Below are 23,565 nucleotides of genomic sequence, written 5' to 3' on the forward strand. Positions count from 1 at the left end.
GGGTGGGGCCGGGGCCGCCGCGGAGGTGCGCTCCGCGGGCTGAGGCGGGGCTGCCGGGCCCGCCCCCTCCCGCCGGCGAGTTTCGGTTCCCGGGCTCGGCGGGAAGGAGGCGCAGCCCGGCCATGGCGCAGCCCGAGCCCGAGCGCGGCGCCGCAGCCCGGGGGGAGCCGGGCCCCCGGTGCGAGCTGTGCCCGGCGGGGCAGGGCGGCGCGGCGGAGTGGAGCTGCCTCACCTGCCTGGCCTCCTACTGCGGGGCCCACGCGCGGCCGCACCTCGGGGAGCCCGGCGGGGCGCCCGCCTTCCGCGGGCACCGCCTGGGCCCGGCCGGGGAGGCGGCGGCCGAGCTGCGGGCGCTGCGGGAGCGGGGCCGCTGGTGCCCCGAGCACCGGCCGCGGCCCCTGGAGCTGTTCTGCGCCGACTGCGCGCTCTGCGTGTGCGCCCTGTGCCCGGTGCTGGGCGCCCACCGCGGCCACCGCGTCAGCCTGGTGGGGCAGGCGGCGCAGGGCACCAAGGTAACGGGGGTGTATGGACCGGGCGCGGACCCCCTAGGGACCGGGCTCCTGCCTGGCGTCTGCCCCTCCCCTGCCTGGAGCTTGAGCCTGTATGGACCAGGCGTAGGGCCTGACCCTGGTTCACCTGCAGAGTCCCTGGCTGGTACCCGGCTGTGTAGACGGGCCCATCCCTCTTCATTGCCCCACGCTGAGTGAGTTACTGTGAGTGAAGCCCTGGATGGGTTCCCTAGGGAGGTGGTGGAATCTCCTTCCTTAGAGCTTTTTAAGGCCCGGCTTGACAAAGCCCTGGCTGGGATGATTTAGTTGGGATTAGGTCCTGCTTTGAGCAGGGGATTGGACTAGACACCTCCTGAGGTCCCTTCCAACCCTGATAATCTATGATTCTGTGACAGGGAGCCAGGTTGTTTTGGCTGTTGTGAGGCTGTAGGGCTCGCTGGTGGGAGAGCAAACCGACGGTCGTCACCCCCAGGAGCCCCCAACCCTGGAAACCTGCCGTGTAATGACCATTGACCGGAGAAGGTTCCATTTGGTGATCTGCCTGCAGGCTGCATTTGGGAAGCAGGATCAGTCCCTTTCTTAAGGAGGTTGTTTAATAGTTCTGATTCTGTGACAGTAAAGAGCATGTTAAGTGTGTCTCCTTCATGCCTCAGATACCCTTTAAGCAGAAAAAGCCCTCCGTCCCCCAGTAACTGAAACAGTTTTCCTTACACGTTCCAGAAAAGTTACTCTTGGGTTGGAAAGTTTCAGATTCAAAGCAGAATGTTTCAGAAAGATATGAGCAAGTGAAAATGGGGGAGGAAAGAATAGTTATCGTAATCAAAGAGTTTCAAAATATAAACCCAGTGCTCGCAAGTTAAAATATTACGGTCCTGTTTCGCCACAGCTTTGTGCCTTGTGTAGTCATTTACATTTAAGCAAAATGAGTGCAAAGTGGGGTCAAATGCTACTAACTATTCTGAGATGCTAGAGTTTGACATGTACTTTGCACCGCTGTAAATGACTCTTGCAAGGAACTTGGCAGTGGAGAATCGATCCAGCTGCTTACCTTGATGCTGAAATGGGAGCTTGAGCTCTTTTGAACATCTGGCTCCTAATTGTGAGTGCTGAGCTCTTTAGAAAGTCTGGCCCTAAATATCTAGCCTCTGCTGACATCTGCTGGTTTCTTGTTGATAAGAGATTTCATTTTTTGGCTGTGGATTAAGTAGAAGAGAAAGAGGCACTCTCCGGGACATGGCATCAATACTTAGGCTTTATCTACACTTCCAAGTTGTAGACACAACTTTTGTTTTTCACGGGTGCTTAAAAAGGGCCCCCCGCCCGCAAAAAGACACAAGTGTTGCCGTGGCAAGTGGCAGCGTGCTCCTGCCGACAAACTGAATGCCGCCTGTGGCGGTGGAAGTATTTTGTCTGCAAAAATGACAACAAAGAGCGTTTGCACATGCTGACTTTTAGCGTCAGGGCTGTGTCAACACAGCCCTGTCGCTAAAAGCTGCGTGATGTTGACAAGCCCTAAGTGTAGTTTGGTGAGCTGGGACATTGGCACACCAGCCTGGGCTCTGGCATTGTAACCCCCTAATTTCCATCCAAGCTGTCTTTTCTGACAGCGTAGTCAAATACGCAGAGTGAATACACTGCTGGTCAAAATTTTGTGTTGCTGTGCGAGATGGGCTCCTGCCATTCGTGTTGGAGACAGTGTTTTAGCAATGCTCCTGAAGCAGTGAGGTTATTTTGTTCATCCTCTGTAAAAAGTGAAGACCTCACAAGCAGATGTATGCTGGGACTCAAATCGGAGCTTTGCAGAAATGTTCTCCAGGCAGTTCTAAGTACTCACTTATGACCAGTGCCGCAGTGTGTATGTGCGCGCAGGCGCTTGCATTTGAAGTGGGGGGAGTGGCATACATGGCAGGAAATTCTGCAGGTCCTCCTCTCGGAAATTCCCCTGGATCATAGAATCATAGAACGAAGGGACCTCGAGAGGCCATCTAGTCCAGTCCCCTGCACTCAAGGCAGGACTATGTATTATCTAGACCATCCTTGACGGGTGTTTGTCCAACCTGCTCTTAAAAATCACCAATGATGGAGATTCCAGAACCTCCCTAAGCAATTTATTCCAGTGCTTAACCACCCTGACAGGAAATTTTTCCCAAGGTCCAACCTAAACTTCCCTCGCTGCAATTTAAGCCCATTGCTTCTTGTCCTGTCCTCAGAGGTTAAGAAAAACAATTTTTCTCCCTCCTCCTTGTAACAGCCTTTTACGTACTTGAGAACTGTTATCATGTCTCCCCTCAGTCTTCTCTTTTCCAGACTAAACAATCCCAGTTTTTAAATCTTCCCTCATAAGTCATGTTTTCTAGACCTTTAATCATTTTTGTCGCTCTTCTCTGGATTCTCTCCAATTTGTCCACATCCTTCCTGAAATGTGGCACCAGAACTGGACACAATACTCCAGTTGAGGCCTAATCAGCGCAGAGTAGAGGGAAAGAGTTACTTCTCGTGTCTTGCTTACAATACTCCTGCTAATACATCCCAGAATGATGTTTGCTTTTTTTGCAACAGTGCTACATTGTTGACTCATATTTAGCTTGTGGTCCACTAAGACGCCCAGATCCCTTTCAGCGGTACTTCTTCCTAGACAGTCATTTCCCATTTTGTATGTGTGCAACTTGATTGTTCTTTCCTAAGTGGTACTTTGCATTTGTCCTTATTGAATTTCATCCTGTTTACTTCAGACTATTTCTCCAGTTTGTCCAGATCATTTTGAATTATAATCCTATCCTACAAAGCACTTGCAACTTCTCCCAGCTTGGTATCGTCCACCAACTTTATAAGTATACTCTCTATGCCATTATCTAAATCTTTGATGAAGATATTGAACAGAACCGGACCCAGAACTGATCCCTGCGGGATCCCACTTGTTATGCCCTTCCAGCATGACTGTGAACCACTGATAACTACTCTCTGGGAACGGTTTTCCAACCAGTTATGCACCAACCAGTTATGCACCCACCTTATAGTAGCTCCATTTAGGTTGCATTTCCCTAGTTTGTTTATGAGAAGGTCCTGCGAGACAGTATCAGAAGCTTTACTGAAGTCAGATATACCACGTCTGCCACTTCCCCCCCATTCACAAGGCTTGTTACCCTGTCAAAGAAAGCTATCAGGTTGGTTTGACATGATTTGTTTTTTTACAAATCCATGCTGACTGTCACTTATCACTTTATTATCTTCTAGATGTTTGCAAATTGATAGCTTAATTATTTGCTCGATTATCTTTCCGGGTAGAGAAGTTAAGATGACTGTTCTGAATTACTGGTCAGGAAGACTCGATCTAATCATGGATTTCTACATAAAAATGCATTCTGGAATATGCTGCTCAAACAGTTTCACTTCTGTTTCTACTGCCTGTCCCTCCCTTCTCACATTTATCTCCAGACTTCTTCTCCCTGTCCAGATCTAGTCCACCCCCACCAATCTTTTATTCATTCAACTTTTTGAAACTTTGCACTTTTAGAGAGAGGTAAGGGATTGACTCTCTGTACACAAATTTGCAGAGGGACAATAGGGTTGAGGTCTGTTATTTCTCACCTCTATATATTATGTATTTATTTGTTTAAAAACATTTTTGCTGTTAAGAAGCAAGTTATCTCTGGCGACACAAATCCACAGTTTGAGAACTGCAAAACTCAGCATCTCTAATGGTATCTTCTAGGCTGAGCACTGAGTCCCATTGGGTAGATAGAAAGATAAACCTAAATAATCTATACATAAGCCTCTGGATCCCCATAAGATTGGGTCCCTAATCCATGAACTATTGGAACTTGTTTACAAAACTTTTCTTAAACATTACATGAATATATTGTCTCATACTATAGAATTAGAATTTATAATCCCTATTCCATTATGAGATATCTTTGAGCTATAATGTACCTTAATTAAAAATATCTTTAGATAGGTTTTTTCCTCAAAAAGCATTTTATCCAAAAAATCAGATTTTTTACATTTAAAAAAAAATCATTAATTTTTATCCATCCTGCTCTGAAGGCAGATTACTCCTTCTGTGCCCCAATCAGAGGTCTAATGGGACTTCTTTTCCTCTGCTCACAGAGGCCAAGAGTACCTAAAGTTTAGGCTTCTAAATCTATACCTAGCTATCTAAGTAAGTTGTTTGACTTTCAGTAGTGTTAAGCCACATACTGACTTTCAGTAGTGTTAAGGCCGCATAGATACCTAAATATGGACCCAGGAGTTTAACTTTAGACAACCAGCTTTGAAAATCTTAGAGGAGACAGTGGTGTCCATGTTGGCCAAACAAAGCAAGTCTACACTCAACTTCATAGCATTTCTCTGTTTGCATATAACACAATAATTTTTGAACATTGAATCTGATCTCTTCCAAAACTTCAGGGAAAATTCTAGGCCCCAGTGGGCAGAAGCCTATTGATTTTGATAAAAATGGGAAAATGAGAACAAGGAAATAAGAAACCCACAGAGCCTCTGGAATGCATATCCCTCAGCTATATCCAGGTCTGTAATTGTCTGTAGATCAAAGAACTAAAGGATTAACACCTTTCAGAATAACAATACGGCATGCCCCTGTCTCAGCTCTGCCCTTCCTCCAATGCAGTTTCAAATGTCAACACCCTGAATGACCGATTTCCAGACCAAAAGGAAAGAAATAATGTAACTATTGACATTTGAGGGGGATGGGAGAAGAGCACCTAGGAACCTAGTTTTGCGGGGATGTAGGGATGCAAGGAAATCAGCAGGTGTATAGAACACGCAGGTCTGATGGTGCCTCTTTTCTTTTGTCCTAGCGCTGAGCACCGCCATTAAAAAGCACCCATTTCAGAGGGAGCTCTGTGTGGGGAGCACTTAGATCACAAATATTTGAAACTGGACTCTTCAGTCCAGCAGAGAAAGTTATAACAGTCTTGTGGCTGGAAGCTGAAGCTAGACAAATTCAGACTGGAAATAAGGTGTGATTTTTTTTAACAGTGAGAATAATTAACCATTGGAACAATTTACCCAGGGTCGTGGTAGATTCTCCATGACTGGCCATTTTTAAATCAAGACTGGATGTGTTTCTAAAAGATCTGCTCTAGGAATTATTTGGGGGCAGGTCTCTGGCCTGTGTTACACAGGAGGTCAGACTAGATGATCCCCGTGGTCCCTTCTGGCGTTGGCATCTATGAATGGATCACTGTGTGTGCAATGAGCTCAGCCTGCAGAAGCAACGAAGTCTGGGACATCCTGTACCAGATACAGCCAAGTGGTTTTTTCTTTCACTCCAATAAAACGGCAATTGGATTTGGTTTGTTTTAAACAGAGCGGCGGTTATAGACATGCATTCTAGAGAGGAACACAATTTTTACTTGATATTGGCAATTCATACAAGATTATGCACAACAGCCAATCTCGACTCAAGCTTCGTTGTGTACCATGGCAGAGGAAGTATGCACAAGCATTATCAGTTTCCTGGGTGGTCAACCGGCACAACACTGCAGTAGGCTAATCTGAAGGAGATCAGCATGGACTAGCTTGTCAGAGTCTGACCCAGTTAAACTCGCTAGAACCCAGCCATGTCTTCAGCCATCAGATAATACATACTTTTGGGAGCTTTAAAAACCTGCATTATGACCCTTTTGTGCAAACTGAGGCAGTGTTCAGGCTTCAAACCTCTCACAACTGACCTGCCTGAAGGTACCAGCCAAAAAGTCCAGAGCAATGAAAGGAGCTTGCACAGTGTGTTCTGGTCCCTTCTGTATTAGAGCTGGTTGGGAATTTTTTCAATTAATCACTTTTTTTTTTTCATCAAAAAATACTAATTTGTTGGAACCAAAACTGTTCATGAAGCAGGTTCGGGTTTGATGAATCTCCCGACTTGAAAAAATGTTGAAAAACAAAAAGTTTTGAAACATTTTGACATTTTCTGAATGAAAAATTGCGTTTTTCTGTTTTGAAACAACTTTTTGTTTAAATAATGACGCTAAGTAGGTTAAAAAAGAAAATGTCAAAATGTTTTGAAATTTTCTAAATGAAACATTCTGATTTACCTGAACCGGAATTTTTTGTGTGCTCGCAAATATTTTTGAGATTTTGACTTTTCATCCTTATTTGAGATGAAAAAAATTTCAAACTCTGAAAAATATTCAAGGGATTGAAAAACTGTTCATTACTTTGATTCTCTAAAAAGAAAGGAAATTCTCATTCAAAGCATGTCAAAACATTCGTATTTGTGTTACTGTCACCGACCGTGAACCGTAACTTTATATGTATATTAGGTTAATTCTGTTCCTCTTTTCACTTTCTCTCTAGCTCATTTCTTTCTGTATGTGTTTTCACATCACAAGTTAAAACTCTGCTATGTCTCCAAAACTGCAACATGTCCCTTTCAGAGTCCATTGAAGTTCCCAATGCTCAAGGGCACAGTTTTGGGAGTTTTCAATGGCACGATGTTTACTATTAACTGTGCTTGTTAAAGGTTTCTGAATCCCTTATCATGCTGTACTATTAGAGTGAACTAACAATGTGAAAGGGTTACTTGGGACATGGTATGGCTCTTATGTTTAAAATCTCAATTTAAGCTGTTAATATGTAAAAAAATAACTAAGGGCTTCATCATACAAACAGTAACTCACGACTACCGTAGGAATCCATGTGGAATGGGGTCTATATGAATGCTGGAAACAGGCTGAGGGGGAGATTTTCCAAGCCACAAAAGGGCAGATAGGCACCCAGGCCCAGATTATAAAAGGTATTTAGGTGTTGCTGTGCTCAGCATTGCAACACCTAATTGATTTAGGAATCTAAATCCCGTCATTGATGGAATTTAGACTTCTAAGTGCCTAACTCCCTTTTGAAAATGAGATCTAGGTTCCTAAATCAGATAGCTGTTCAACGCTGAGCAAGCGCAACAACACTTAAATAGCTTTAACAATCTGGGCACCGATGCCCATTGACTTCCAATGGGAGCCGGCTGCTTTAGAAAATCTCCACCTTAATCTCTGAGGTCCGGATCTCAGACCCTTACTCATGGGGAGCAGTATTTAACTGCAAATAGCCTCACTGAAATCACCAGGGCTACTCACAGAGTAAAGTACTAACCAGTGTAAGGATATCAAAATCTGACCTGAATTAGTAAATGTAGTTCAGCCAATAAACAAAGACACACTTTAAAATATTGAACCATGTTAGGAAAAAAATCAATATGTACCCTTTTTAAAGTTACTCCACCATTGCTATGTCTTGCAATCCCAGAATCATAGGGTTAGAAGGGACCGCAGGAGTCATCTAGTTAACCTCCTGCCAAGATACAGGATTTGATGTGTTTAAACCATTCGAGACAGATGGCTCCACCCTCTTTTTGAAAACCTTCCATGAAGGAGCTTCCACGACTTTCCTAGACACTTTGTTCCATTGTCCTACAGTTCTTACAGTTAGGAAGTTTTTCCTGAGATTTAATCTAAATCTGCTGTGCTGTAGTTTGAACCCACTTGCCACAGAGGAAGAGGCAGAGAGAACAGTTTTCCTCCATCTTTTATATGGCAGCCTTTCAAGCATTTGAAGACTGCTATCATGTCCCCCCTTAATCTCCTCTTTTCCAAACTCATACTCAGTTCCTTCAGCCTTTGCTCATATAGCTGCATTCCATACCTCTGATTATCTTGGTCACTCGCCTCTGGCTCCTTTCCAGTTTCTCTACATCCTTTCTAAATAGCGGTGACCATTTTATTTACCGCATGCTCATAGCTGCCTGTCATAAACAACCCTATTGAGGAACAGGGCTGGTATGTAAAGGAAAATCTGCCAGAATAAATTGGCTTAATCATTACATAAAATTTGGTTATAGTACAGCCTCTATGCTACATCCTAGAGCAGAAAACATCTATTGCCACTGAAAAGTGCCACACATATTCACTGGATTTTGAATCCAGGCAAGGTAATAGATCCCTGGGTGATTTTCCAAATGAAAATGCTCAGCTGGGATCCTCTAACTGCTAAACACATATGCAGGTGGTGTTATTTCTGTCTGAGCAACAATAGAGATTTCCGGGTGAAAAAACAGGCTTTCCCAGTAAGTTTTCCTATGTCTTGCAGAAGTGATATCACCTTGTACATGTCTTTGAACTGTGCAAGAGCTAGCACAGATGGGCTGCTTAAATGTTCAAATACGTGATCTAGTTAACAAGTATCGATATTTACCTTGTATAAATACGTGATCTGGGCAGTTTCTGACTATATTCTTCTGCTGTAGAAAGTAAAATGGATAATTACAATGTTTGTAACCATTGTTTATGACCAAGTATGTATTTTGTTTTACATGAACAGAAATTCATGACAACGTTCTTGAAGGAGCTAGACTTGAAAAAGAAACAGGAAGTTGGCAATATAAGACATATAGAACAAGCTGTTAATGACCTTAAGGTAAAGTGGAAACTTGCTTATTAATCAGGGAGTAGCAACTTTCAGATGCCACCCAAGCTGCAGCCTAGACAGCTACTCAATCACAAGCATGGTTTTCTAGAGCGAAAGTAAACTTGCTGTGAAGTTTCTGTTGTAAATGTTATGATTAACTTTTCTGTTCCCAGTATTTTGTTAACTGGCAAAGGGCTTGTCTGTGTGGGAAGATTATATGGGTATAAGGTAAGGTGTGACTATAAACTGGTGTAGTTATGTCCGTATAACCGCCTATGTGGACAACTATAGAAGAGGGCCTATTAGCAGTTTAGTTTGTCACTTTGGGAGCGTGTGATGGGTGTTCCCAGGGTGCAACCTGGAACTGGGGACCGCTGAACCCTTTGTCTCGCCAGCCTGGGTTCCCGTGCACACTGTGACGCTGTGACAAGCTGCAGACCCCTCCAGGTCTTGCACTCACACAAACATTCATGGGCAGGGACAGACCCGAGTCACTCATGAACTCATGTCAGTCATTCATGAACCAACAATAGAGAGGCTTCAACCAGTTCTCCCCAGCCTAGGACCCTAGAACTGTATCGTCTTGCCCTGGTCAAAAGCCTGATCAGGGTAAGTTTATTAACCCATCCGCCCCTCCCTCAATATGGAAGGAACACAGCACAAGCTTTTTGTTAACTGAGCTAAGATTTTTCATACTCTTCAGTCAGACCACACTGTTTTTAGGTAAAATGTAAAACAAATGTATTAACTATGGAAAGAGAGATTTTAAGTGATTATAAGTAGTAAGTGTACAGATCAAAGTAGATTACCTACGAAATAAAACAAAATCGCAATCTGAGTTCTATTAATTAGTCAGGATTTGAATCAAACAGTGTCTCACCCTGATAGTACAAACAGTTTGCAGATCTTTCATACATAGGCTGGAATCCACCTTTCCTGCCTGGGACCCCCTTCCCAGTCAAAGTCTTTGTCCGCTAGTCGTGTTTCCAAGTGTTGAGTTGTGGGGGGAGAGAGGCCACGTGATGATGTCCCTTCCCCTCTTTTATAGCTTCTGCCATGTGGAGGGAACGTCATTGTCCCAAACAAAGCCCCCAGCCCAGTTTGTGGGAAAAGTGCAGGCACAAGATGGAGTCCAGTATCACATGATCTAGTCACATGCCCTTGCATGCTTCGATGAGTCATAGCAGCCATTATCCATATACTGGATGAAGTGTTCACAGGAAGGCCCACCGGGTGGGTTTCTTAATGGGCCATCACCTTGAATAGTCCACTTACAATGTGCTGGCTAGACTGGATGTAAACTACCTGCGGGGTGTCACCCCTGGAGCAAACACATTTGAAATAGTGGTACATAGTCAATATTTATAACTGCAGATACGATGACAGCACATACAATCCAACAGGATATTAATGTTCAACAGATCAAGACTTTTAGAATGATACCTCACAAGGCATACTTTGTACAAATCATATCATAATCCTATCACCATGGTAAATATGGGGGCGCCAGGGCGTTGCTTTGGGGTACAGAGTGTCACAAAGGGGTTTAAGCTGAACTGAAAAAAGCCAGTTTTTTTTAGAATAAGAGTGCCCACATGGGGAGTTATACCTGTTTAACTGTACTGGTATAACTGGTAAACGTTTCCCATGCAGACAAGCCCAATGTTTTTCTTCACACAACGCACAGTCAACCTGTGGAACTCCTTGCCAGAGGATGTTGTGAAGGCCAAGACATAACAGGGTTCAAAAAAGAACTAGATAAATTCATGGAGGATAGGTCCATCAATGGCTATCAGCCAGGATGGACAAGGATGGTGTCCTTAGCCTCTGTTTGCCAGAGGCTGGGAGTGGGCGACGGGGGATGGATCACTTGATGATTACCTGTTCTGTTCGTTCCCTCTGGGGCACCTGGTACTGGCCACTGTTGGAAGACAGGATACTGGGCTAGATGGACCCTAGGTCTAACCCAGTAGGACCATTCTTATGTTCAGTGTCAAATAGCAATCACAGTCAAACTGATACAGAGGGCTTGTCTACACTACAGAGTCGTGGCCAGTATAGCAATGCTGGCAGAGCCCCCTAGCGTAGACGCAGCGTAGCCAACAGAAGGAGTTCTTCTGATGGTATAGCTACACCACCTCCCAGAACAACATTAGCTAAGCTGAGAAAGTATCAGAAGGGTAGCCGTGTTAGTCTGAATCTGTAAAAAGCAACAGAGGGTCCTGTGGCACCTTTAAGACTAACAGAAGTATTGGAGCATAAGCTTCCGTGTGTAAGAACCTCACTTCTTCAGATGCAAGAAGTGAGATTCTTACCCACGAAAGCTTATGCTCTCAATACTTCTGTTAGTCTTAAAGGTGCCACAGGACCCTCTGTTGCTTTTTAAGCTGAGAAAAGCACTCTTCTGTCAGGATAGTTGCATACCCCAGAGTGTTTGCTGGCATAGCTACATTGGCTTGGAGTATGTGTAATTTTTTTCACACTTCTAGTGAACATAGCTGTGCTGGCAAACTGGGCATAGTGCAGACTAAGCCATAGACCCATATTGTCTGTTATTAGGGAGAATTAGCCAACCGCTGCCCACCTCAGAGGGACCTCACAGCTTCAGCTCCGCAGCAGAACAGTGTATTTCCTGTAGGCACCTGCGCCTGGTGCTAGCAGATGCGGGGGCTCGCCTGAAACCGAAATCCTGCCCCTCGTTTCAATTCTGCAATCAGCCACTTGTTAGTGGGAGTGGAACATACAGATCTGGGAGAGCTGTACTGAAATAATTACACATAGCAAATGATGAACCTCCTCCGCTGGTGTAAATTGATGTAGCTCTGTTGAAGTTAATGGAGTGACACTGATTTACATCGTGTGAGGAGTCCAATAAAAACAGGAAACTATTACTCATTCTGTGTGGAGAATGAGTCAGCGGGCTCAGCCCTGTACAGCACATCCAGGTAGAAATGGTCCCAGGAACTTCTGCTCTGAAAGCATCTCCGTAGTGTACCCAGCAAATGGCTATCCATGCGATCCGGAGACCTTTCCGTGTTGGTTTGGACATTGACGTCGGCTGTCCCTCACATTAAGATGCCCTCATTCCAACTATTCTACTTACCTAACTTGTTTAATAATGGGACATAAAATATTCCCTTTCAAGCATACACAGAAAACCAGATCCCACGTCTGCCAGACTTCTGGAGTCTGCCTGATGTCACTCCAGACGCTGCTAGCGAAGGGCTAGATTCTGATGCCCTTTCTTACTGTGTGAGTAGTCCCACTGAAGTTAAGATGCTGTCAATGAGAGTAAGGGTATCAGAATCTGTCCCTGAGCCTTTTCACCCAGGACAGTAGCAGGAAAACCCCAAACAAGTGTGGTTGTCTGGACTGTGGCTATTCCATTTTTGTAAAGGAAAGCTACAGATCAGTAAAACTTTGTGGGAATGTAACTTTTAAAGTCTGTCAGAGAAACATCGGAGACACTTATACTCTGAATGTGTCTGCCATTCTGTTTTTATCTGTAGGCACACACCTCGGCTAGTCAAGCGTCTCTGGCAGGGAAGTTCACCGAACTCCGGTTACTACTTGATGAAGAGGAAAGGTTGACAAAAAAATTCATAAATGAAAAGACTCAACGGGCCCTCATGATGTATGATCAGCAGACGGAGTCATGTAAAGAACGAATTCAAATCATAGAGAGCTTCTCAGACCGAGTCAGGCAGATCCAGCTGCGAAGTGATCCCATTCAGTTATTACAGGTAGCATTGTACTCTCTTTCTGCCTCTGATATTTAATGGTGAACCACTTTGGAGGCTTATTGTATTTGCTTCTGTAGATACATATGTACAAAGTGCCTTATCCTCTCTTCCCCCCTTATTGCTGCCTCTCTGTTTTGGTGAATAGTCTAGCTCCTGCCCTTCCCGTTAGTAACCCACACAGTCCCGATTCCACCTTTAAACTGGGTTTAGAATGCCGGGGTTCTCACGACAAAATTTTTGGTGGCCTCAGACTTCGGTCACCAACTCCTGCTGGTGGCCACTCTGACAATTTTTCCTAAAATACTTAATTAACTTTAGGAAAAACAAATAAATTTGCACATATACATGTCCAAATCATTGTAATTTATTTATGTAGGGTTTTTTTGCAAACTCAATAATAAAAACAATGTACAGTTGTTTCTATTCTTTACTGGACATAAACTGAATAGAAACACAGATAAGGTGCTTTGCATGTTCTTGTTTTTTGTGGTGGTAGTTGTTGTTTCTTTTGCATTTTTGGTTGTTTTTTCTTTAGACTTGCTAGCTAGCTGGGAGGCAGTGAAAAGCGATATTAACGAACATATAAATATCACCTTTCACGGCAGACTTACTCAGCGGTGGCAAGCTGGGGGACAGATTAAGCCCTGGATGGGGAGGTGGGTAGGGAGGCAGCGGGGGGCCAGTGGCAATGGGGAGGGTGGTGAGCCCAGGACCAACACCCAAAGCCTAGGGCTGGAGGACACAGCAGGGGCCAGCAGTAATGGGGGGAGGGTTTGAGCCTGGGGTCAGAGCCCGAAGCCCAATGGCTGGATCCTGGGGTCCCATGGCTGGGGGCGCAGCCAAAGCCCAGGGCCGGAGGAGGCAGCGGGGGCCAGGGGTGATGGGCAGAATGGTGGGGCCGGGGGATTGAGCCTGTGGCTGGAGCCCGAAGCCCTACGACTGGAGGGCTGTCACCTGCCACCCAAGGGCTGACGCTGGAAGCCAGAGCCCCACTGCTTTCACCCCCACCCCCCGCAATCACCACCCAGGAGGCTGTGGCTGGAAGAAAAGCCCCTGGGGCGACATTTGAGAAACGCTGGTTTAGATCACCTGGATCTTTACCATTAAGTAAAAGAGAGGGGCTAAATTATACCCATTTGTCCCATATCCCTGTACCTTTTTACAAGGTCAGCACCTCCAGCCTCCTCCCTGTGCAGAGCATGTCCAGCTGAACATGTGAGGAAAGGGATACCTGTTAAAAAACCTCTGAGAGCTGAGTGTTGTCAATTGTTCTCTTCACTTACACCACAGAAGTTCCTAGGGTCTCACAGATGACAAGCATCATTTTCTGGAAGGCGGGGCCTACACTATCGCCTACTGGTAGATGCTTCCCGTATCTCTCTCCGTGATCCTCTTCATACAATGGCATAAAGACCTGCAAAATTATGACACAAATGCAGGAGGACACTTGATCCTTCGATGTCAGTTGCTTGGGAAGGCCTGTGTTTGCTCCTCCCAAAGCCTCACGACCTATTTTTTATGGCAGGGATTTACTGTACCACTCTGCAGTAAGAGCTGCGGGGCAGATTTTCAGAAGTGCTCAGTACCCAACAACTTCCATTGAGAATAGCAGAGTGTCCACCTCCACCCACCCCAAATGAGACCAGTGGGAGCTGCTGGGCGTGGAGCGCTATTGAAACTCCGGCCACTTCACTTTAGGCACCTGAACAGGAGCTGAGCTCTTGGCAGTCTGGCCTATGCACGCTGCAGGGGTAGGAAATTCAGAGCCTGCCCTTGTATTTTCTGCACTGAACCCCAACAAGGCTATAGGCAGGCCAAATTCCCTTCGTAATTCAACATTTCCCCCAAGATTGCAGGAGTACCCAGCTCACTCCTTGCACTGGGATGCAGGCTGGCTGCACCAACACCTGGGCTATTGCCATTGCATTAAGCAGCCCAAACATGGGGAGAATTAAAGGGCTTGGTTATTATGGACAGTAGGTTTTACTGATTGTTTCTGATATATCCCTGCTTGCTGGAGAAAGAGAGTGCAGATTTGTGGCTCCACCTCAGCTTTTGAGCCCGGCTGGGGGTTTGGAGAGGGAAGAAATGGCCAAAAGGTATTGCCTGACTCTAGGATTTGATTCTGTGTCCGCAGGACTACACAGCATCAGAAAAAGAAATACAGGAGCAGAGGGCTGTGGCGGAACAGTGGCACCCAGTGCCTATGTCGTTTGAGCATGTCATGAACCATTACAGGGGCTTCGCAGGAGCTATTCAGTCCGTTCTGCAGAAACCTTTAGAAGCTCGCCTGAAAGAAGGTACCATTGACCGTGCCGTGTTTTTAACCCTTTCGATTTTGCAGCCTCATGCTGTCTGCTTATTCTTTGTTCACTATTGGCACTCAGTAGTGCTCGCAGGCAGACAGGCACCATATAGCAGTAGTGTAGCCGAGGGTAAATGCAGGTAAACTTTTACCCGCTTCTCATTTGGCGAGTAAGGAGTTTCGCTTAGGTTCGCTTTACCCACTTTGTCTTTTACCTCTACACCGCTGCCATGTAGTCAGTACAATCTGAACATGCATTACTGTTGCTCATTTTATATGACACATGCAATGTGTGTCTGCCTATTGCTGACAGTTCTGCAAAATCTCATTGGTCGACTCTTGACTTCTCTGTTGCTCTTTTTGGCCAAACGTAAACCAAGGTGGGTTAGATGCAGGTTCCATTTCCCAAAAGCCACCAGGATAAATGGTTCTAGCTTTGGCCTCTGTCTAGCTACAAACTACTGAAAATAGGGAGTCCCAGTGCCTTCAGAGAGAGGAAAGGGTGCTGAGTGACAGCCCTTCGGAACGAGAGAGCCAGCTCACAGAACTTACTGCTGGGAAAGGCCTGTGAAAACCACTGGTCCTTCAGTAGCAATGGAACTTACCCTGTCACCTTGGGGTAGGGTGACCAGATAGCAAATGTGAAAAATCGGGACGGGGGTGGGGGGTAATAGGCACCTATATAAGAAAAAGCCCTGAATATCGGGACTGTCCCTATAAAATCAGGACATCTGGTCACCCTACCTTGGGGAGACTGTTCCACAATCTCGCCATCAGGGAGTTTTCCTTGATAGTCAACATAAATTTCCCTGTTACATTTTGTCTTATTGCTCTTGTAGGGCGCTAACTATTTCCTGTGTCTTTGGGGCTGGCATCCTTCACGTATTTGTAGTCTTGTGTCCTCCCTTTAATTGCCTCATAGGGTCTGTCTACCCCGCAGTCAGAGGTGTGACTGCAGCATGTGTAGACATACCCAAGCTAGCTTTGATCTAGCCAGCTCGAATAACAATAGCCCTGAAGACGTGGCAGCATGGGCTAGCTACTTGACTACATACCCAGGGTCCCGGGTGGGCTTGTACCGCCATGCTGCTGCAGCTTCACTGCCATTGTTGGGCAAGCTAGTTAGATCCAAGCCAGCTCCGGAGTGTTTACTCATGCTGCAGTCACACTTCTGATTGTAGGGCAGACATCTCCTCCTCCAAGCTAGCCATATGTAGCTTTTCTAATCTTTCCTCCTGAATCAGTCCCTTCGGCGGGTCATAGGATCATAGAATATCGGGGTTGGAAGGGACCTCAGGAGGTCATCTAGTCCAACCCCCTGCTCAAAGCAGGACCAACCCCAACGCAGGACCAATCCCCAACATGTTTCTCCTGAGTTGTGACTAGTAATGTAGAACCCAGTAAGAGGTTCCATTAGTTCAGATTATTCCCAGAATTCCTTTGCATCTCACTGTAACCTATAGGTGAATGTGTATGCAGGTCTCCCTTTGTGCCAATCCATAGAGAATATGAGTTGTTACAGCCCCCAGCTACGGAGCCTTGGCTCTTTAGTGCTACAGCCGTCACATATACACTACATTTCATCTGCATGTTGTCTCCTATATTATTTAGGAATGCCTTAAATGCATATGCAGCCGTGTTAGGGCAGGCAAGCGTAACTTGAGAAATGTCTCTCCTATAGCCTTACTAAGCCTAGAGTAGTTGCTCATGCTCATCTCTCCTTTGTTTTTATCGCCACGACTCTCTCTGTGACAGCAGTTTAGAGCTTTCTGGCCTTATAAGTACTTTAGCGATTCTAGTGATAAATACACGCCCCTTCTTCCCTTTGTTTTTTTCTACATAATGTCCACCTGTCGGTATTGACATGCCTGCTGGGAGACTCCTCCTACGCAGCTTCAATGGCCATAGCTTAGCAACATTTCTCATGCCTGTTTTCCATGTTCCAAATGGATGGCTATGCCAATACACTGAGCGTTGTCTTCTGCTTTTGTTTTCGATCCACTCTGTCTTCTGCCATACTCTGTTTGTTAGAAGTGCCCCATTACTGAGTTAACTGAAAGAGCTCCCAGTCTCCCCCTTTATTATTATTATTATTATTATTATTCATGGCGTTATTTATTACGTGTATTGCAGTAAAACTGGTGAGCCCGTCATGGACCAGGACCTACTGTGCTAGGTGCTGTACAAACACAGATAAAAAAGACAGTCCCTGCCCCAAAGAGCTTCAGATCTAAATAATAACCTACCTAGTTTAAAGTCTCCTAGGAAGGGCTGCCTAATTTGAACATAGGAGGCCCAGCTCCCATAGCTGCTATATCTCACTCCTAATCACACTCTGGCTAGCCCAGTGTGTAAGACAAGGTTATACTCTGTAATACTGTTAAATAGCAGTGCTATAATAACAGATATTCTCCCAGAGTGTTGAATGCATTCTGACTATAACACTTTTTGAGCTAGCTTATTTTGTTACATGTGGCTGATATGCATTTTTAAGGACAGGGCACCCCTGGTGGAATATAGGGCCATGAAGAAAAACAACCTCCTCATCCCAGCCATATGGAAACCCCAACTGTTTATAGAGTCATAGGTTATGAGGCCAGAAGGCACCATTAGATATCTAGTCTGACCTCTGGTATATCACAGGCCGCCCAGTTATCCCTGAGTTGACCCCATTGTGAAAGATGCACTAGACAACGTTGAGTCAAGTATGGCATGATACAACAGGAGGCTTCAGGAGCAGTGGGGAATCCTGGAAGTGTATTGGTGATGTAATGAAGGGAATGAGTGATAGTACCATGTAACCGCCTTTGGGATCACAGCACCTTTGCATGAATCATCAACTGTCTGGCTACGTTCCATTTCACAATCATCTGTATAGGGAGAATACGCTCTCTGCTGTTTTTTTTTTTCCTGGATGCTTAGAAACCAGAGATTCAGTCCTGTAGCATGATTAGTGGAGTGTGTTGCATCCCAGACTCTCTGAGTGGCTCTGTTGTGTGTTATGCATATCCATGCTAGCAAATGGACTTAGGGTGGGAAGTAGAATTTTGTACAAAATAAACTCCCCTTCCACTAGTTAGATAATTTATAGTAATTGTCAGCCAATCAACTTGGAAAAAGGGAATGTGAAATTTTGCTTTGCCCAGATTGCTGTTAGAATTTAAAGCACTTTTCCCTGCAAACTCCCCTTATAAGCAGCAGATATGTCTTCCCAAGAAGAATGTTTTCTAAACAGCTTCTTTTCATTTGTGCCTTAGACATTTTCAGCAGCCTCAGTGCCACTTCAAAGAAGGAACCTGGCACGTTGCTGAAAACAACATCTACAGTTGATCGATCATTATTTTTAAAACGTAAGTAACATTAAACCAAACTTTCCTGTGTTCCCAGAATTAATAACGAAGGTCAAGATTTTCAGAAATGCCTTGAGTTTAGGTAACTCAGTTTTTGGGGACCTATCTTGAGACACCTTCAAAGGGGGATGCTCAGTACTTTCTGAAAATCAGACCCCTCTATGGTGTCTCATGTCAGGAAACAAAAATTGCTGTCACTTTTGAAAATCTTGACCCAGCATTTATATTTACACCTGCAAGCATATGAACTGGCTAGTGTATCTAATGTAGCTTCTTTAGATATTCATATTCTGCGCACCCTCATGATAGTTGCCTTTCTTAGGGCTTGTCTACATATGAAAGTTAATCTGGAATAAGGTAGGGTGTGAATTAATTAAATTCAGCAGAGCAGCCCCACATGGAGTTTCTCAGGAATAACTCCCCACGTAGACAAGACCTTTCAGAATGACATGGGTCCCCCATGTCGCCTATTTGATGTTGATTTTTTGGTGTCTCTTTCTCTCCCAGAATACAGAGGAAGGCTATGAAGTAAATTGTTTTCTTTAATTTATTATTATCCGTAGTGTGTGTTGTGGGAACGTTCTGAGTTTTGCGTTTTATCCGGAAGATGGTGGGTTTTGTGGCTACTCCAATTTCAAGGCCATGAGCCAGTCACTGAGAAACAGCTGTCTCCTGCTCTTCTAAGTTTCACCCTGGTTATTAAAAACTCCATTGTCCTTGATGGCAGAAGGTCAGAGTAGCCTGGACCCCACCCATTTTGGACCCTGAATCTCAGAAACAGAACCTTGGATCCACACTGGAGGGTCAGTGCAGTGTCGGGCGTGGGAGTGTGATGTGCTCATGCTGTCCTGTGTTGCTTAGCTACTGGATGGGCCGCCATATTCTGAATCAGTGGAGCAGTCTTGGGACTGATGCCTTCATCTCAACCCTGTGGCGCTGCACTAAATTAGCCTGTAAATCATGACGTTGTGGCTCTCTCTGGCTCACGTGCATGGCCTCTGGCCAGACAGAAATGGAAGAATGGGTTTCCAGCAGCAGTGGCAAAACCTCTCTATGGAGAATGATATGCTCTTGGGTGGTTCTCTTTCCACTTGCACCACTTCTGTCTTGCCTGGGGTCAATACTGCTCCCTGCTTTTCATCTAGACACTGAATCTGCTGGGAGGTGTCACTCTGAGCATTTGATATTAAGGTTCAGCAGAGCTAGGTGTTGTCAAGCTGTGACTTGGACCCATGATTTGGGTGATTGGCATTTTGCATCTTTCTATTTCAGGAGATGTGTTTGCAGAGTCAGGAAGACAGCACTGTATTGGTTTACATTCGCTTTGCATTTGGGAAGTTACCTTTGCCATCATAAGGGCTAGAAATACAATTTCTTGGCTACACAAAGCGGACAATGCTGGGTTGCTAGGGGAGGTGTTCAGTGCTCCACAGGCGGGTGGATTTGTAAAGGCCTAGTTACAAATAACACTGTGGATTATTAAAATTCTTCCAGTTTTAGTAATAATACACTTTACCTTTCACCCGTAACGCACCAATAAACAAACAGCATTTCTCCCTTTGGAGAATGAAAACAGCCAAGCTCATTTTGTTTGTTCAAATCAATTTGAGCACTTTGCTGGAATTTTGAGCTTAACCTGCAGTGGAATGTTTGTGTGTTCACACGCACGTGCACACACTCTCTCTCTATTTTATCCCATGAAAATATTTAACTTAGGTTTTACATTCTTTTTTATCTCAAATTTTGAGCCATATTTGACCTGACAGTATATTCCTTCAATTATTTTTACAACTTTACAAGCGGTAACTAGAAAAAGAGTAACTGGATCCAGACTTCTCAACTGCTTCTCCTTTTGAGGGCCATCATCCCTTTTAGTCCCAGAGTTACGTGCATTCTATACAAATTTGGCATCCCTTTGTTTTTTATTGCTAAAAATGACTGACCCCAGCAATGCAGACTCATTGAGCCAGAGATTCTAGAGAAGGATTCCCCCGCTTGTTACATTTCCTGCAGGAGTAATTTTTTGTCTCCCTCATCTGGGGTGTCTGTCACAAATTGCATCCCACATTTGGGCCTTGGTTGGTAGGTCTGTGCAACTTAATGAAGCCAATTCAGTCTTTTTGTCATCACTGTTTCAGCATTGGATGGCAGTAGAGACTGCCAAGAGGAATTGCAGTAGATGTATTTTTTATAACTATTTATTTATTTCTTTAGGAAGTTTTAACAGGTTTACAAATCACTGCCATGTAAATATCAGTAACACAACAATAATGGTTACCGGTCAGCTGCTTTTTTCTGTTTAGAGAAACATTCTGCATCAATTAACATCCACTGCAGGCAGATACTGTTCTCTCTCTCTAACCCAGGGGTTCTCAAACTGGGGGTCGGGACCCCTCAGGGGGATGCGAAGTTATTACATGGCGGGGTCGCGAGCTGTCAGCCTCCACCCCAAACCCCGCTTTGTCTCCAGCATTTATAATGGTGTTAAATATATAAAAAAAGTGTTTTTAATTTATAAGGGGGGGTCGCACTCAGAGGCTTGCTATTTGAAAGGGGCCACCAGTACAAAAGTTTGAGAACCACTGATCTAGACACTGTCTGAAGGAAGAACAGGGGCACAGAGCTGGTAGGTTTGCTCTCCAGGCACAGTATTCAGCAGTAGCTTCTCCTCTGCAGTGATGCTGATAGTTAGGCCAGGGCAAAACCCTTTTCCTTTTTATTGTAGAGTGTGTTCAAGATTGGAGCTGGTTGGGAATTTTTTGGTGAAGGATTTTTGTGGGAATATACTGATTCTTTGAAAGTCTCTCAGGTCTAGGATGGCCTGGGGGGTAGGGGAGTAGATGCCAGAATAGCCAGGTTGTTAGGCACCTGTGTTTTGGGTGACCCAGGTTCAGGTTGCTGTCAGTTGTTGGCGCTGTGTGTGTGCTCTCTGTGTGCTGCACCAGCGCCAGGCAGATCGCGGATGTAGCAGACCTCGATCGAACTGCCCCAGAAAACCACCGACTCCGGTCAGTAGCAAAGGTGCCCAGCCAGGTTTATCGTCAATGTATCACAGTAGTAGCACCCGGTAGACTCTATGGGGATATTAAGACATGTATGCCTGTGACAATGGACTCGGCTCAGTGAGCGGCAGGACTCTCTGCTCCCCCTCAGCTGGACAAAGACACCACCTCTGTGACCCCTCTTTTATACACTGATACAAACAAGTTAGGCATTGCCCCTGTCAAGGCTGATTCCCCACTCTGGCACTTTTGAGTGCAGAAGGTGGGGGCCCGCAAGGATTCTAAAAATTAATACTGGCCACTCCAAGCTTGTATTAAACTCCCAAGGTTACAGCTTTTCTCTGACCTTGGCTGGGTACATGCTGCCACCACCCAAGTGCAGAACCCCTTTGAGAGCCCAGGAAGGCGCACTTGGGAATTCCTTCCTGTGGGATACCCTCAAGCCCTTTCACCTCCCTCTCCCCCCAGGAATTGCTGAGAAAGAAAACAAAGGAAATCAACGGTTGTACCAGCTAATTAAACAATAGGTACAAACCTCTTAAGGACACAAAAATCCAATCCTGTTCTTAAAAAAGGTAAAAAACAAAAAGAAAGAAAATACATCTGGAACTTTGGGCTTTTTGCTAGGTTTAGAAAAAAACCCAATTACAAGGATTAAGCATCAAGATAGCTTCTTGAGGTCCAGCTTAAAGGTTACAAGCAAAACAAAAGCATCTGGGGTTAGCACAGAGGAGACCACAAGACATAAAGAGATAAACCTAATCGCGTCTTCCTAGATATGTCCTGATCTATTTACATATCTGGGGTTTCAAATGAGTAGTTTCTAGGTATGAGCTGATGATTTTCATACCTGGCCCAAGCATTTACAGCATAGCTCCAGCCCTGTCCCTGCTCTCCGGGAGAACAACCAGACAGACAAAGGGGGAAGTTTTTCCCCCAATTTTAAAAAGTTCTAGCCTTCCCATTGGCTCTTTGGTCAGGTGCCCACTCCCTTCCTTTCACCTATGGGCTTTTTTAACCCTTTACAGGTAAAGCAAGTAGAGAACAGCTACTAATGGATTTTATAGCTAAGTGGGGTTCCATAAAAGGGAGCTTCCCCCCCTTCATTTATCACAGCCCCTCTGACATAGGTAGTTACACTCTTTACCTTGTACATGTGGATTCAATCAAAACATCTCTATCCTGCCATCCTGACCTCATCCTTAGGAGAGGTCAGTGTGTCCCTGTATTATCTTTGGGGAGTGTGTTTACACCATACCCTTGTATCGGGGTGTTCTAGTACTATCCTGCTGGAATGTGTTTACGTGAATACCTAGTGCCTAAGACTGCTTGTGTTTTTGCAATACCAGCCCTGTTCTTGCCAAGTTCATGTATCAGATATTGAACCTGCAAGCAGGTATCTGCTTTGTAACAGGGCCTGACTTTAGTTCAGGCCTCATACCAGACCTAATGTCTCAGGCTCTCTCTTTCTATTACATTGGTCTCTCCTCTGTTTGATTAGGAGCAGGTACTTGAACCTGGGTCTCCCACATCCCAGGTGAGCCCTAACCACCAAGGCTTGTACAGCAACTGATTGTGTTCAGCCCTGTATGGAGCATAATGGAAGACATAACCCTCAGCCCAAGGAGTTGACCGCCTAAACAGGAAACAGTTCAAACACACATATATGGGTGACTATATAAAGATCGGTTTCAGAGTAGCAGCCATGTTAGTCTGTATCCGCAAAAAGAACAGGAGTACTTGTGGCACCTTAGAGACTAACAAATTTGTTAGTCTCTAAGGTGCCACAAGTACTCCTGTTCTTTTTTTTTTATAAAGATGAAATCACAAAACAATCCAGTTTGTTAAAAATTCTAAGCACTTGTGTCTCTGGCTGTCACTCAAGGCTTTGTGGACAAAGTTATTTGCTAAGAAAGCATGTGAGTGCTGCTTTGGGCGAACACCTTTAATAAGTTGTGTCATTTTGCTTTTTAAAGTAAGGGCCAATGAGGCTTCAAGTAGGCTAGGAAAAACGTTAGAGCAGCTAACATGAGCTGGCTAAGCCCAACCACCTTTCCTTGTCTAGACAAGACCTAATTTTTTCAGACAGTGTAAAAGACTTTCACTTTGGAAAACACACTGATAAACACATACTTTGTGCAAGGAAGTGACAAATCGGCTCTCTAGACATTTGCACCTATACGGACTACAAATGTGAAGTAAAATACTACTTAAATCAGAATGGTAGCTTGTCACACC

General features: G+C 44.9%; 1 protein-coding gene across 1 annotated transcript in view; it reads left to right on the top strand.

The window, feature by feature from the left end:
- The window catches only part of TRIM14 (tripartite motif containing 14), a 26,706-nt gene continuing 3,141 nt past the window's right edge, over positions 1-23,565 (top strand). The window contains exons 1-5 of the mRNA XM_005309279.5: positions 1-512; positions 8,841-8,936; positions 12,437-12,670; positions 14,808-14,970; positions 18,233-18,325. Of these exons, the coding sequence (XP_005309336.3) occupies positions 123-512; positions 8,841-8,936; positions 12,437-12,670; positions 14,808-14,970; positions 18,233-18,325 (976 nt within the window). The 5' untranslated portion in view covers positions 1-122. The remainder of the gene's footprint in view (positions 513-8,840; positions 8,937-12,436; positions 12,671-14,807; positions 14,971-18,232; positions 18,326-23,565) is intronic.

This window comes from Chrysemys picta, chromosome 6 (genome assembly GCF_011386835.1).
Source record: "Chrysemys picta bellii isolate R12L10 chromosome 6, ASM1138683v2, whole genome shotgun sequence".
Taxonomy (NCBI): domain Eukaryota; kingdom Metazoa; phylum Chordata; order Testudines; family Emydidae; genus Chrysemys; species Chrysemys picta.